The sequence below is a fragment of the Hemicordylus capensis genome, chromosome 3, assembly GCF_027244095.1.
Source record: "Hemicordylus capensis ecotype Gifberg chromosome 3, rHemCap1.1.pri, whole genome shotgun sequence".
Classification (NCBI taxonomy): Eukaryota; Metazoa; Chordata; class Lepidosauria; order Squamata; family Cordylidae; genus Hemicordylus; species Hemicordylus capensis.
This window is the reverse complement of record NC_069659.1, coordinates 232871710-232887613: the sequence shown is the minus strand read 5'-3', so window position 1 is coordinate 232887613 and position 15904 is coordinate 232871710. Positions and strand designations below refer to the sequence as shown.

The window sequence follows — 15904 nt, the reverse complement described above, 5'->3', positions numbered from 1 at the left end:
TTCAGAGGAATTGGGCAAAGTGCTGATTTTTGGTGAATTTTTGAAGTATAGGGTTTTTCCCATAGGGAAGAATGGAGGTTTCAGCAAAAGTATAGCTTCATGCTGGAAGGAAAGGGGTGGCCCAGAGCAGAGTAGGGTTGGTGGTAGTGCCCAGTGGGGGCAAGGAAGCTGCCAGAATTATTTCAAAGGAATTGGGCAGAGGGCTGATTTTTAAAGATGTAATGGAGTTTACGCATCTGTAAAGTTCTTCCCCATAGAGAATGATGGACCTTCATAATTCCTGCCCCATAACTACACTTGGGGGGCACCAGGGTGTCCAACCACCCCCATGGGTTGCTAACCCATGGGGTACTGGATTCTGTTATTTCTGAAATGTTTTGAGTTTTGATTCAGATTCTCTGGTAGCATATGAGAGTGGATTCATGGTTTGTCACTGAAAATCTCATATGCTACCAGAGAATCTACACCTCAGAAACAACACCTTGGAAACAACAGAACTCAGCACTCCATGGGTTAGCAACATATGGGGGTGGTTGGCACCCTATGTGCACTACACCACCACTCGCTCCCGGCCACCCCAGTGCCACCCAGGTGGAGTTATGGATCTGCTGAAACCTCCATTATTCCCTAGGGGGAGAAAACCTTAAAGAAGCATAAACTTCAACAATTCCTAAGAAATCAGCCCTTTGCCTTATTGCTTTGGAATCTGGGTTGTGGCAGGCACCCCTTGGGGCACTGCCACCCAACCCACTGTTTTGCCCCTCAGGCCCCCTTTCTGCCCCAAAGACATGTCAACTTCAAAAATTCTTTAAAAATAAGCCCTTTCCCTAATTCCTTTGGAATCTGGATGGCAGCAGGCACCCATTGGGGCACTACCACCTGAACCACTCTTCTGCCCCCAAAGCCTCCTTTCTGCCCCAAATCCACCCCAAATAACATCAACATCACACATCAACAACAGCAGAGCTTTGGAAGAAAATCAGGCAGATTTCCAAAGGTCATGCACATCCACATACACACAACAGTGTGAAACAACAACAATAAAATGCACACTGCCCCACTGGCCAATGAGGGTAAATGCACACTGCCCCACTAGCCAGTGAGGGTAAAATTTACCCTTAAATTTGCTTAAAAGGAATAAGGAGGCAATTGCCAGCAGATCAGCTAATGCTTTCGCTGGCCAATCTGAGGGCTGGAAGGGCTGGAAATTCAAACAGATGTCAAAACTCAAAATGGAGACTGAAGGAGAAAGACTTTTTGCGATTGCAAAATGGAGTTCCAAAACAGCCGAAACAACAAAACGTTTTGTATCCGAAACAGGGACGTTTTGTTTTGGCTACAAAATTTTCTGTTTTGAGCATTGGGTGTTTTGTTTTGGCTACAAAACAGCCGAAATGGCCTGTTTTGTACACAAAACGTTTTGTATCCGGAACAAAATGCACATCCCTATTATTTACTCATATGCTCAAGAGTGAGTCTTGCCCCTCAAAACAAGTTCTAGAGCTGATCCTAGGCACAAATTAAGCCCTAACTTGTTCTCCATGGTTGCTTCCTGGATTAAACTGACTACAGCTGTAGCTCAACATAAAAAATGCCAGGGAGTTAGTGATACAGAATTCCCAGAATGCACTAGCACCACTATTTGAATGGGATCATATGGCCTGGGTCTGTGTGATTGTTGCTATAAATGCTCAGGCAGGGGCATAACTATAATAGGGGAAGGGGAGACAGTTATCTGGGGGCCCACTGCCTTGGCCCCCCCCGAGGCAAGTCACATGACTGACTCCCCTAGCTGCGCACCCGCCCGGGCTTCCTTCAGTTGTATTCGTCCTCCAAAATTGATGTGAGTATTAAGAACTGAAGCTACCAGAACAACATGTCTTTCTCTAGTACCATTAAATGACTTGCATCATCCACAATTTACAAAACCTTAAAAAAAAAATCAGTATGATGTTCTATTGTGGCACACACACATGTAAATTTTACTATGCTTTTTGTTACCCCTATTCAGCCTCATTTAAGATTTCTTTACTTTGCTTCAGTGAGCGGGGGGTCATTTTAAAATCTTGTCTCTGTACCCACTCCAACCTTGCTACACCCCTGTGCTCAGGCAAACTCTCACACAGCTTTAACATGTTAAGAAATATAACTATAACAACAGCCAGATTACTGGTTAAACTGGAATACTGAATTTTCAATTTCAGTTATTTTGCTAGGCTGTGCAAACTCCTACCACTGCTGAAATCCTTTAAAAAGTATTCTGGTTTACTAGCTGATATAAAGTGTGTAACAAAACACAAGCAGTTGGAGCAACATCCACGTTGCAATATCTATGTGAACACAACTGATGGTGGTGTGGACCAGGGCATTTATGCTCCATTGTAAAGTTGTGCAACTGTGTTTGCACAACTTTATGATGGAGCAAAACTGCCCTGGTCTGTAACACTATCAGCAGTGTTTGTTCAACATGACACGACAGCCTATAAGCCATATTTAAGAGTTCTTGCTCATGTCTACGGATTGTCTGGCACTGGCAACAGCTTCAGGCACTCGAACTGTCATATTGTTAATAGATTTCTTCAAGCAGATCTGGCAGCCCAGTCGCTGCAACTGCCTGCATTTCTTTGTGTAGTATGTCAGCCACTGTTTGTATTGTTTTATTGTATCTTTTGTACTTTTTGTTGTATTTTGTTCTACTTTAAATTTTGCTAGCCATCTCAAGTTCCTTAGATATAGGCAGGGTATATATTCCTAAATAAATAAATAAGTATCTGGGAGAATGACCCATTAAACTCAGCAGAGCTATTTCTTAAACATGCTTAGAACTGCATGTCAAATAACAAAAGCCCCCACCCCCCGTCCTTAATACTTTTTGAATGCAAGGGACCGAGATGTTTTGTGCTTGCTGAAACATGAAATAGGAAGATATTAAATAACTGAAATAATAATAATTAAATAACTGAAATAAAACAAAAATGAAGCTGGCAGTCATGTGAAGGATGCTGCTAACTGGCCAAAGAGACACCTTTCAAAGTGATGATTCTCTTATGGTTAGCAGTGGGAGAGCAACTGGTTTTCTGATGCCGCAGTACAGTAACCCTACAGTTTTGCTGGTGTCCACATTGTGTCTTTTTTAAAAGATTGTGAGCCCTTCAGTGACAGGGAATCATCACATTATTATGGTTCTTTTACTTTCTGTTTAAAGTAGTAGTGGTGGCAGTAGTAGTAGTAGTAGTAGTAGTAGTAGTAATATAGTGTCTTGGTAGGAATTTCCTGTCTTTACTTAGTGTTGTAGATTCTCCCCAAACTGATTCTTTCCCAGACAAAACTTACATAAGTTCCCACTGTCCTTCAAGAATTTGAGAACTCTTTTCTGCATTTAATGTTAATCTCAGGTGTTAGTAAATTTGAATGATATCAACGACAATCAGCCAACATTCCCACGTTCTTATGAGGGGCCCTTTGACATCACAGAAGGACAGCCAGGTCCAAGGGTGTGGACTTTTCTAGCCCATGATGGGGACTCAGGGCCCAGTGGACAAGTGGAATACAGCATCACAGCAGGAGATCCCCTTGGTAAGTAATGGAAGAGAATGATAAAGGGGAAGAAAAATCCTGTGTACAATTCTCAGCCAATCTAAAAAAAAAAACTTTAGTGTGCACATGATGAGAAGGGATAGTTGTCCCACTACTATAAGCCAAGCCCAGGAGTCAAAATTCTATTTTACTTCATTCACCTACTTACTGCTCTAAGCAAACAACAATCTTCTCAAGCTTTGGTTTTCTGATTGAGAAACAAGGACAGTTTCTTCTGCCTGTATCTCAAGCAGAAGATAATAAAATTGAACTGAACTGAACTGAACTGAATACGGTTCTTATCCTCCATTTTGGAATTTCCACTTGAACCACAGAGATGTGTGTTCAAATTCCTGCTTTAACATTAATTTATTGAGTGGGTTTGAACAAATCAATAGCCTTCTGCTCAGTTACCTATCAGTACAATGGGTGTCCAAATTACTTCACAGTACTGGGAGGATGAATGAGAAAAACTTTGAAATCAGAAATCCTATGGAAATTATTCACAGGAACTACAAGTGGAAACCATTAACAAAATGTTGCAGTGTTTTCCCATCCCCTAAAAAGTATTCCAATTCAGGGCTTCAGACGACTGGCAATAAGAATCTTGTAATGATGTTCAAGGCTTGCAAAGACAGAGACAGACAGACAAACAGACGCACGCACGCGCGCGCACACACACACACACTCTCACTCAGACAAACCTTTTTTTCTTTCCCTTTAATTATGCAGTATACCTTCTGGAGGTATATAGCTAGCTGGCTGCAAGCTAGACTTCTGTGCTAGCTCCCTAATCCCATGCATTTTATTGCTATATAGGCAAAGGAAGGGGGTAGGTTTCTGCAGATTTGGAAAGTAAAAAATGATGTCACTTCTCATTTCCCTGCTTTTGAAACTTCCCCATATAGTACAAGGATGGGGTTTTCCCCTTTTGCTCTGTCTGTTTTGTGTTTTTAACACAAAAATGATTTAATAAAAATACATGTTTTACATGTTATCCTGGTGGGGTGGAGTCCTGATCAAGCTTGGGGCTGCAGCATGGGAGGGTGAGGAGTTTAACTCTTTCTCCCTTCACCATAGTCCTCATGAAAAATCCCCCCTGCCCCCTCAAAAATCCTATTGCCCTGAGGGAAACAGCTATTGTTGACAATAGCAGCAGTGGGGGGGAGAGCAGTTTGTGTTGGAAGTGGGGGAAAGTTAAAAAGAAAGGTTAACCTCCCCCATGCATATCTCTTTTCCAATCTGAATCATCCCCCCACCCCACAACTTCTTTGTTTAAAAAGAGAAGAAGAAAGCAAACACAACCCTTTCAGCATCACTTTTAGTGTTTGGCTCTTAAACTACACCAGTTCGACTAGCTTTGCTCATTCTGGTCAAAGTATCCTTCTCGAAAGCAAAGTCAGATATTCTGTATGAATACAAGGAGATAAGTTATTCTTAATGTATAAACCTTCCTTCAGTGAGAGGGAAAGCATGTGAATAAAGGCAGAAATGTCTCAGGAAAGAGAATGGCACATTTCAAAACTCTCCTCAGGCGCCTCTTTCTGAGAAATTGAAGTGTCTAAATCAGGAAATCCTGTTACAAGCAGTATCCGTCACACAAGGAAACGTTGCAAATCTGTTGCATTTGCTATACTATAAGAGGCTTGACAAGTTCATTCCATTAAAACACACACCCGCCTCAAAATTTTAGAAGAGCTATCAGAATTCCTTTGGAAGGGATGAAAGACTGCCTTATGCAGTGACTGTTTAAAAACTTTTAAGTATAAAAAATTGTAGAAATCAATTATGCTCTTAAGCAAATATAGATAAATACAGCATCCATACTAGTTAGTCATGACAAAGCACCATTGAAATCAATTAGACAGATTAGTCATGACTAACTTAAAATCCACTAATTCAATGGGACAGTCATGACTAACTTAATCTGGATGTTGCCAGGGCCAGCCCAAGAAGTTTTGGCACCCCAGGCAAAGCCTGGCTACCCTTGACCTGCCCTGCTTGTGTTTTTTGCTTCATAGTGCCTAATGTGAAGACCTGCCCTGCTTCACAGCAAACCATGTCCTCTCCTGCCAGGGTACTCTGTTGAGGAGCAGGTGAGAGGACATGGCCGGGGAAGTGGAGTGGCTATAGTCTATAAGAATAACATATCCCTTACCAGGTCCAGGATCCCTGGAAGTGTCTGACCATATCAAATGTGTGTACTTAAGTAAATGTGTGTACTTAAGGACCAAGGATAGACTGGGTCTTCTGTTGGTGTACTGATCACCCTGCTGCCCAATGGAGTCTGTAAATGAGCTGATGGACTTGGTCTTGGGCTTACATAAGAACATAAAAATATAAGAACAGCCCTGCCAAATCAGTCAAATCAGTCACAAATCAGTCACCTCTTTCACACAGTGGCCCACCAGATGCCTCTGGGAGCCCACAGGCAAGAGGTATGTACAAGCCCTCTCTCCTGCTGTTGCTCCCCTGCAGCTGGTATTGAGAGGCATCATGCCTCTGAGGCTGGAGGTGGCCCACAGCCACCATACCATTAGCCATTGATAGAACTGTCCTTCATGAATTTGTCTAAGCCCCTTTTAAAGCCATCCAAGCTGGGGGCCTTCACCACATCCCATGGCAAAGAATTCCATAGATTAATTATGCACTGCATGAAAAAGTGCTTCCTCTTGTCAGTCCTAAATTTCCTGACAGTTTCATGGTGAGACTCCTGGTTCTAGTGTTGTAAGAGAGGGAGAAAAATTTCACTCTGTCCACCCTCTCCACTCCATGCATGATGTTGGAGTCTCCCAGGCTTAGGGGGACTTCACTTTGAGACCAATTTGTCCTGGGTGGCTCAAGATTCATAGTGGACATGATAACTATGGGTCTATCCCAAGCAATCTTAGGACTGACACACTTTGCTGGACATACACTTTATTTATTAATTATTATTTTATTTAACGCATGTATATACTGCCCAAAACACAAGTTCTCTGGGTGGTTTACATCAAAACAATAAAAACAGATAAAAAGATTAAAACATTATAACAATTATAATTTAAAATATTAAAACTATTAAAAACACAATTAAAACAACATCTAATTAAAAGCCTGGGTGAACAAATGTTTCTTGGCTGCTGTATTAAAAGTTGTAAGAGATGGGGAGGCTCTTATTTCAGCAAGAAGTGTGTTCCAAAGCCTCGGGGCAGCAACAGAGAAGGCTTGTCCCACCAGACGAGCCGGTGGCAACTGTAGACGTACATCTCCAGATGATCTCAATGGGTGGTAGTGAAGAAGGCATTCTCTTAAGTACCCAGGGCCAGTGTTCCCTCTAACTAGGGATGTGCACAAAACCGGTTCACCCAGTTCGGTTCGGATCCGAACCGGGTCCGAACCAGGAGGGGGTGGTTCAGTTTTGGTTTTGTTCGAACCACCCCCTGGTTCGGTTTGGATCCAAACCGGTTTGGATCAGTTTGGATCAGTTTGGATGCCCAAAAATTGGTAGGATGGTAGCTGGCACCCAGGGGTACCTGTCACCCAAACCCCAAAGCAGTTGGACACTCGTACGATTTTTAATGAATTTTTGAAAATTATTTTTATTTTTTCTCATAGGATATAATGGGACTCGAACCAGGCCATTATTCCTTATTGTGGAGCACCCATGGATGCCAACAACCATGCAGACCCTGAAGCAATCAGACACCACTATGATTTTTTATGAATATTTGAAATATTTTTAATTATTTTTCTCATAGAGTATAATGGGACCCGAACCAGTCCATATCCCCTATTGTGGAGCACCTCAGGGCACAAAAGTGGGGTGGATGGTAGACAGACAGGGGTGCCTATCACCCAAAAGATCCCAAGGCAATTGGACACTCCTCTGATTATTGGTGAATTGTTAAATTATTTTTGAATTCCTCATAGAGAATAATTAGGATTGCAGCAAATGTATAGCTTCACGTCGGGGGGAAAGGGGTGTCGTAGAGTGGAGTGTGGTGGCTGGTAGTTCCTAGGGTGGGCAAGGAAGCTATCAGAATTACTTGAAAGGAATTGGGCAAAGGGGTGATTTTTAAGTGATTTTTGAAGTTTACGCGTCTTTAAGGTTTTTCTCCATAAAGAAGCATGGAGGTGTCAGCAAATGTATAGCTTCACATCGGGGGTAAAGGGGTGGCCTAGAGCAGTGTGGGGTTGGTGGTAGTGCCAGGCAGGGGCAAGGAAGCTACCTGAATTTTTTCAAAGGATTTGGGCAGAGGGCTGATTTTTGGTTAATTGTTGAAGTTTACGCGTCTTTAAGGTTTTTCCTCATAATAAGTTATAATGGAGCTTTCAGCAGCCCCATAAGTGCATTTGGGGGGTGCTGGGTGGCCCAGAGCGAGTGGTGGTGTAGTGCACATAGGGTCCCAACCACCCCCATTGGTTTATAACCCATGGCGTACAGGGTTCTGTTGTTTCTGAGGTATTGAGTGTGGATTCTATGATAGCATATTAGAGTGGATTCATGGTGTCTCATTGAAAATCTCATTTGCTATCATAGAATTCACACTCAATACCTCAGAAACAGTTTGCATGGTTGTTGGCACCCATGGGTGTGCCACAATAAGGAATAATGGCCTGGTTCAAGTCCCATTATATCCTATGAGAAAAAAATAAAAATAATTTTCGAAAATTCATTAAAAATCATACGAGTGTCCGATTGCTTTGGGGTTTGGGTGACAGGTACCCCTGGGTGCCAGCTACCATTCTACCAATTTTTGGGTGTCCGAACCGGTCCAAACCAGTCCGAATTGAACCACCCCCGGTTCGGTTCGAATTTGAACCTGCAGCCCGAACCTGATGACTGGTTCAGTTTGGATCCGAACCGCCGAACCACCCCGGTTCGGATCCGAACCGGTTCGCACATCCCTACCTCTAACGGATGCAATGGCTTTTGCTTGGAGATTCTGGGAGTTGTAGTCAACAACATCTGGGAATCCCTGTTAAAAGGAACACTGCCCAGGGCCCAAGCTGTTTAGGGCTTTATAGGTTATAACCAAAACCTTGTATTTTGCCCAGAAACCTGTCGGCAACCAGTGTAAATCTTTTAAGATAGGAGTAATATGGTGTCTCTGCGATGTCCCAGAGACCAACCTGGCTGCCACATTCTAGACCAACTGAAGTTTCCAGACTACGTACAAAGGCAGCCCCACATAGAGCGCATTGCAGTAATCAAGTATGGAGGTGACCAGCAAATGTACTACTGTTCTGAGGTCATTTATCTCAAGAAATGGACGCAGCTGGCATATCAGCCAAAGATGATAGAAGGTACTTCTGGCTACTGCCTCAACCTGGGATACTAGGAAGAGGCTTGTGTCCAGAAGCATCCCCAAACTGTGTACCTGTTCCTTCTGGGGAAGTGTGACCCCATCCGGAAATGGTCTTTTACTCAGATCAGGGTGGTGTTCCATGAGTGGGGACTCTTGTGATTTCCCCATTGTCATGGATGGACCACCATCTGGTTAAGGTTGGACTCACAATCATGTCCCACCTCCGCAAGGGTGAGGGGCCTATTAAGGTGGTCGGCCTGAGAAGATTATTGGATCCAATAGGATTCCAAGAAGCCTTGGAAGGATTAAGTGTTGGCTCTGCTAGTAATTATGTTGATGTCCTGATGGAGAACTGGAACAACAAACTCAGCAGGGCAGTAGACCTGCTTCAAAACTGGCCCCTTGGTATAAAGAAGAACTACAGGAGATGAAGCAGCAAGGTAGATGACTGGAGCGCAAGTAGAGAAAAGCTCAACTTGAATCCAACAGATTACAACATAGAGCGCATTTGTAGACTTACAGTATGTTAGGCAATATGTGTGGCAAAGAAGCTATTGCGTTCTGCCCATATTGCATCTGCAAGTTCACATCCAGTTGAGTTGTTTAGAGGGCTAGTACATGCCCCTCCTCCCTTGAATCAGAATTTGGAACCATCAATTACCCGTTGTGATGTTTTTAATGAGTTCTTTTTGGATAAAATCTCTCGTATTCAAACTGACTTAGATTCAGACCCCACAATTATTGCAGAGTCCATAGCAATGTGTCTAGCAATTCCTTTTATGTGGTCTCTTGACCCTTGTCCAACATGGCTTATACTATCAGATGGGGGTTATTGTAGAAGGCCTGGTAGATATTATAAATGCTTCTCTGAGGGAGGCCCGGATGCCTTCTTGTCACGCCCTCGAGCTCTGACAGCGAGGGGGAAGGGGAAGCTGTCAACTTTCCAGCTGATTCAGGAGTGTCTGAGGGGCAGAGCACGGCTGTCAGCATTCATGAAATGGCTGTGGTAGATCCAACTAATGATTTAGAGCAGGCATGGCAACCTGAGTCAGCGGAAGGTGTGGGGGACCAATGCGAAGAAGAGCTATGTAATGAAACACCACTGACTCCACAACAGCGCAGGCTCACGAGACGTAGAACACAATTAGAGGCTTTTAGGAGGAGCAAACGCCTGTTGCTGAGGGCTGGCAGGCCTTGAATTCCAACCAGCTGGGAGCTCTCGGCTTGCTCTATAAATCACATCTCCAGCCTCCTACTCATTGCTGAGAATCAACGTTCGTCAACATTCCTTGTCGACAGCGTTCAGCCAAGCCATATCCGATTTCAGCAGCTCCGCTTGCTTCGTGAACTTCCCTAGCAGCTGGCCAGACCTTGACACTTCTTGGCTTAAGGAGGCAATTACTAAACAACTTCTGAAGAAGCCTGCATTGGATCCTTCAGAGTTAAACAACTGTAGGCCTATCTCCAACCTCCGGTGGTTGGGCAACGTAATCTATTTCTCCATGTCAACATCATCAGGAGAAGGCATAAACTCCCTAAATGCCTGCCTGGAGGCAGTGATGGGCTGGATGAGGGATAACAAACTGAGACTGAATCCAAATAAGACGGAGGTACTTATTGTGCCTCAGGAGACAACTCAGAAGTCAATTTTGATCTGCCAGTTCTGGATGGGGTTACACTTCCCCAGAAGTAACAGGTATGCAATCTCAGAGTGCTTCTGGATTGAAACCTTTCCCTGGATTCTCAGGTTGAAGTGGTGGTCATAGGTGCTTTCTATCATCTTTGGCTGATACTCCAACTGCATCTGTTCCTTGAGATAAACAACCTCAGAACAGAGGCACATATGCTGGTAACTTCCAGACTTGATTACTGCAATGCACTCTGTGTGGGGCCAACTTTGCTCATAGTCCAGAAACTGCAGTTGGTCCAGAATGTGGCAGCCGTGTTGGTCTCTGGGTCATCTCAAAGAAACCATATTACTCCTATATTAAAAGAAATACATTGGCTACCAATATGTTTCCGGGCAAATTACAAGGCGCTGGCTGGCTGGTGGGCCAGAGGAGAAGAGGAGGTTTCACAGCCGTAGCAGCAAGGGCAATTGCAAGATGGAGCTTCTCTTGCCGCCTGTCCTGCACCCACCAGCACTGCCGCCATATTTCCTCTTCTCGGTCCACCCATGCACTAGGGGTGTGCACAAATCAAAATCGGTGATTCGATTTGAGGTTGAATCAAATAGCAGACTCCTTGAACTCATTTGTTGAAAGCAGCGGACTTGGCCAGATGCCTTGACAAATCAGCCCCGTATAACCTGAATCGATTCAGATCATTTGTGCACCATTTTGAGGCCCATTTTGCTGGGGAAAGGGACTTCAGAATGGCACATTTTATCAGGCAGACCTGGCCTAGCAATTGTGATAGGCAGGTAGACCAGCCCTCCATTCTGGTTATAATCTATAAAACTCTGTACAGTTTAGGTCCCAGGTATCCAAGAGAACGTCTTCTTCACTATGAACCCCATCGCCCATTGAGATCATCTGGAGAAGTTTCATCTGCATTTGCCACCAGCTTGTCTGATGGCTACACAGGGATGGGCTTTCTCTGTTGCCGCTCTGAGGCTCTGGAATGTGCTCCCTGCTGAAATAAGTCTCCCCATCTCTGACAACTTTTAAAAAGTCACTAGACACATTTATTTACCAAAGCTTTTTAACTAGACTTGTGGGTTTAAAATTGTTTTGAGGTTTTAATTTCTGTTCTAATCAGTATGTTATTGTAAACTGCCCAGAGATGGACGTTTTGAGTAGTGTACAAAAACAATAAATAAATAATGGCACTGCAAATTTTTTTTAACATCCAACTGCCTCCCTCTCTTCTGCTTCTGCTGCTTCCTCTATCTCCATCACCTCCTTCTCCTCCACTGCCACCCCAGCAGCTGGCCAGCAAGTGAGCTGGAGGAGAAGAGGAGGTGTGGCAGTGGTAGCAGCAAGGGCAAGTGCAAGATGGAGCTTCTCTGGCTGCCAATCCTGCACCCACCACCATTGCCGCCATATCTCCTCTTCTTGGCCCACCCACTCACTCGGGGTATGCACAAATCAAAATCTGTTATTCTGTTTAAGGTTGAATCAAATAGCAAACCCCTTGAACTGATTTGTTGAAAGCAGCTGGCTTGGCCAGCTGCCTTGATGAATCAGCCCTGTATCACCTGAATCGATTCAGATGATTCGCACACCATTTTGAGGCCCATTTTGTTGGGGAAATGGACCTCAAAATGGTGGTGTTTTTTATTCAGGCAGAGCTGGACTAGCAATTGGGATCAGCAGGTAGACTATCCTTCTGTTCTGAACTTAGCGCATCAGCAACCTTGGAGGACAGGTCTGGTCTACCCACTGATCCCAGTTGGTAGGGTAGCTATCCCTGGGCGAAAGCACCACTTTGAGGCCCGTTTTCCCAGCAAACGGGCCTCAAAATGGCATTTGAATCACCCAAATTGATTTGGGTTGAATCAGAGGTTATTTTCTTATACCCCAATCAGGCCCTCTATTTTGAGGGTGATTTTATTTTGGGTAAAATTTTCAAGTCATCCCCGATTTGACCTGAATCGATTTGACAGCAAATCACATTGCTCACCCCTGCCACGCACCCTTTCTACTTGGACTGGGAGCCGGAAGACTGGGCAGGTGTGCAGGCAGGCAGAGGAGAAGGAATGGTAGCAATGGAAGTGGGCAAAGGACAGGGCCTCCCTGGCCTCCTGCCCTGCATCCGCTGTACCTCCTTTTCTTTTCTTACTCATCTGCTCTTCCTGTTTCCAGCTCACAGCAGGTGGAGGAGAAAAGCAGGAAGGGCAGGACGAACAGAGGAGTAAAGGGGGAGACAGTTGGGTTCCATACCTGCTACCTTGTGCCCCATCCTCACCCCTCCCCATTGCCCATGACCACCATGGCGGGGGGGGGGGGCAGGGCCATGGCAGTGGTGGTGGGGACAGCAGCAGGCACCACGCAGTGGGTGAAATTGCACCCTCCACAGGAAGCTGCTTAACTGGCCTAGCAGTCAGGCCTGCCCAGTATGTTGCCCACTTTTTGTAGCTATAATTCACAGGGGTGTACGACAAGCTCCCGCCAGCAACCCCTACCCCCTTGAAATTGGGGCACAATGCCCTAGCCACACATCCTGCATTGACATAGGATGCAGGGGTGTGGCCAGTATCAGGAACGGGGCGCTCAGTCCCATTTCTCCCCAGTCAGCACTGCATTCTAGTCTGGGTGGAAGGTTTTTCCTTTGCCTTGAGGAAAGAGCTCCAAGCCAGACTGGAACACAGTGCAGACCGGGGAAAATTGGGAATGGGGCTAAACACTCCATTCCTACCACACCCTGTGCAGCTGATGTCAATGCAGGGGGCATGGCCTCTACCCGGAGGAGGGTCCATTTGGATCCTTCACAGTCAGCATATTCCAGCACTGACTGGTGAGGGGTTTCTTTCTCTTCCTCACTGGGAGCAGAGGTGAACCTAGGTAATTTTGGAACATGGACCTAAAGGCCTTTGGAGCTCCTCCACCACCACCTGCAAGTTTAGCATCACCCCCCTACATACACACAAACAGACATACACACATGCCCAACCTTAGGGCGAGGTGACCGGGGTATTAGGCCCTGGCCCCACGTTTGTAGGGGCCCCACTGTTCCAGCAAACGATGGGCAGCCTCGCAGACTGCCTGTGTGCTCGGCTCCTGGCTGTGGTGTGCATGGCGACTGTTGCGGCTGCCTGCTGTCACCATGTGTGCTTGCCTGGGGGAGGGGAGGAAGCAAGCCCCACGCCTCCTGCGCCTGACGCAGGGGGCTCAGCTTCACTCTGAAACGGGACCGCACACTCTGTTTCAGAGCAAATACCGGCAGCGCTGCATTCACAGTGTGGCTGAGAGCTGCTTTCCTTGCCTTAAGGCAAGGAGAGCAGCTCCCAGCCACACTGCATACACAGCTCTGGCTGCCATTTGCTCTGAAATGGGGTGTGCGGCCCCTTTTCAGAGTGATGTCATACCCCCGGCTGTGTCTGATGTCAGATGCTGCTGACATCAGACGCAGGGGGTGAGCCCCTTTGCCCTGCACCCCACAAGGGACGGTGCTGCGTGTACACACACACACACACACACACACACACACACACACCATTTTTAACACGTGGGTTGAGGGCACAACAGCAACTGCACTCCTAAGAATATAAAACAGGTAAATTTATGCCAATATGCATTAGCAGAAACATTTCAACACACAATTTAACATATCCCCATCACACTTGTTTCTTTCCCAGTCCCTGCTCTGTCTCTAAAGCAGAGGTTATACTTGGCTGGCCAGTGCAGCCACAGTCACGCTTGGCCACCCAGCAAGTACACCACCTGGGACAGATTAAAGAGGATTTGGAGTGTGGAGGCCACGGATGTCTGCCCAGAAGTCCAGGGGTAAGAGTGCCTCTGACTAGGAGCAAGGCAGAGAAAGAAGACCCCAGAACAAAGACCCCAGAACTAGAACAAAGCACTGGCTGAGCTGAGAGGGGTACGCCTCACGTTCCTAGCCAGCAAGCACTTCATTTGCCGCCTGGGTACAGGAGGTAGGGATATGAACAGAACTGGTTTGGAAGCCCTTTTATGGGTCTCCAAACTGGTTTGAATGGCGGGTGGTTCCGCCTGTGCAGGCACATAGGATACTTCTGGTTACTTCCGGTAAAGGGGGCAACGGGGCAGCAGAGAGCTACACTGCTGCCCCGATGGACGGCAGTGTAGGAGATCTGTACAGAGCGGAGCACCATTCGTAAAAAACGGAGCACTGGTGGGGGGAAGTGGAGGGAGGGGCGAATGCATCCTCACCTGCCCCTAAAGATGTACCCCCCACCTTTGAACTACCCCACCCGGTTCCATGCACATCCCTAGCAGGAGGCGAGCAAGGGGGTGTCCTGGGGGAAGGTAAGAGGGATGCCTTTGGCAGCCCCCTCCCCCAACCACCACAGCCCAGGGACTCTCATCCTCCCTTGCTCCATTATCCCTATGATCCAGATAACCCATCATCAGAAAGATCCCCTGTGCCAAGAATATTAGGATGGGTAGAAGAAAGGGTATGTGTTTCATTCACTCTTTGAACTCTGTAGCATTGGTTCTTGATTGAAATTCTTCTGTTTTCAAGCAAGAGAAAGGAACAGTCATTTTTCAAGCAAAGCAGGGACAGAGTCTGAAGAAGCTCTTTCTTTTGAGAAGCCTATCATGCCTGACAGATGCCAGCTTCCCCAAGCTTTCCAGTGCACCAAAACTCACATGTATTAATTTTTGTGAACTTATACTCCACCTCATCCCAAAGCTTGGGACACATAATAATGTAAAAGACTACAAAGTCCCATTAAAATTGAATAACATCCAACCAGAGTAATTTCTCATTCCTGCTTCCGCCATAACAGCCAAGTTACTTTTTGCTGGTTTGCCCCTAGCCCTTTGGATGCGAGCCCAAGGAGATAGTTTGTGCAATACTTCCAAAAGCTTGGACAGTTAGGGAACCCATGGGGAGGAAATGTCATAAATGGTGGATGGGGAGAATAATTTAGGCAAATTATACTAACAGCCATTAAATCTCTGCTCAGAGGATAGAGGAGGTCATACAAACTGACTGTGGTCCTCTAAGGGCCAAACTAGAAGAGTCACAGAAGAGTCATTATAGAATCTTCTAATGCTTCCTTTAAAAACAAAAACAAAAAAACAGCTGCATATCCAGTTGGGCAATGGTGCTATGGGGACAGACAGTAGCCCTTCTGTCCCATAGCATTTTCCTGATCTGAATCCTTCCCCTTGAAGCTGCTCCACTATAGAAAATCTAAGTGTACTTGTATGTTTTCCCCAGTAGGGCAAATAGCGGGTGAGGTGGGGATTTTAGTTAGGAAAATTGTATGGAGGAAAGAGCTAACCTCCCCTGCCCCAGTGCCACAGACCCAATCCATCAAGACATCAGTGTGTCTGGCTGTTCTTTTTTTAAAACACGCATATAGAAAGGAAATGTTGGTACACACA

General features: G+C 45.7%; 1 protein-coding gene across 16 annotated transcripts in view; it reads left to right on the top strand.

The window, feature by feature from the left end:
* The window catches only part of CDH23 (cadherin related 23), an 846530-nt gene that overhangs the window by 718593 nt on the left and 112033 nt on the right, over positions 1-15904 (top strand). For all 16 annotated transcript variants that reach the window (XM_053312564.1, XM_053312546.1, XM_053312548.1 and 13 more), the window contains one exon: positions 3396-3576. In XM_053312564.1, the coding sequence (XP_053168539.1) occupies positions 3396-3576 (181 nt within the window). The remainder of the gene's footprint in view (positions 1-3395; positions 3577-15904) is intronic.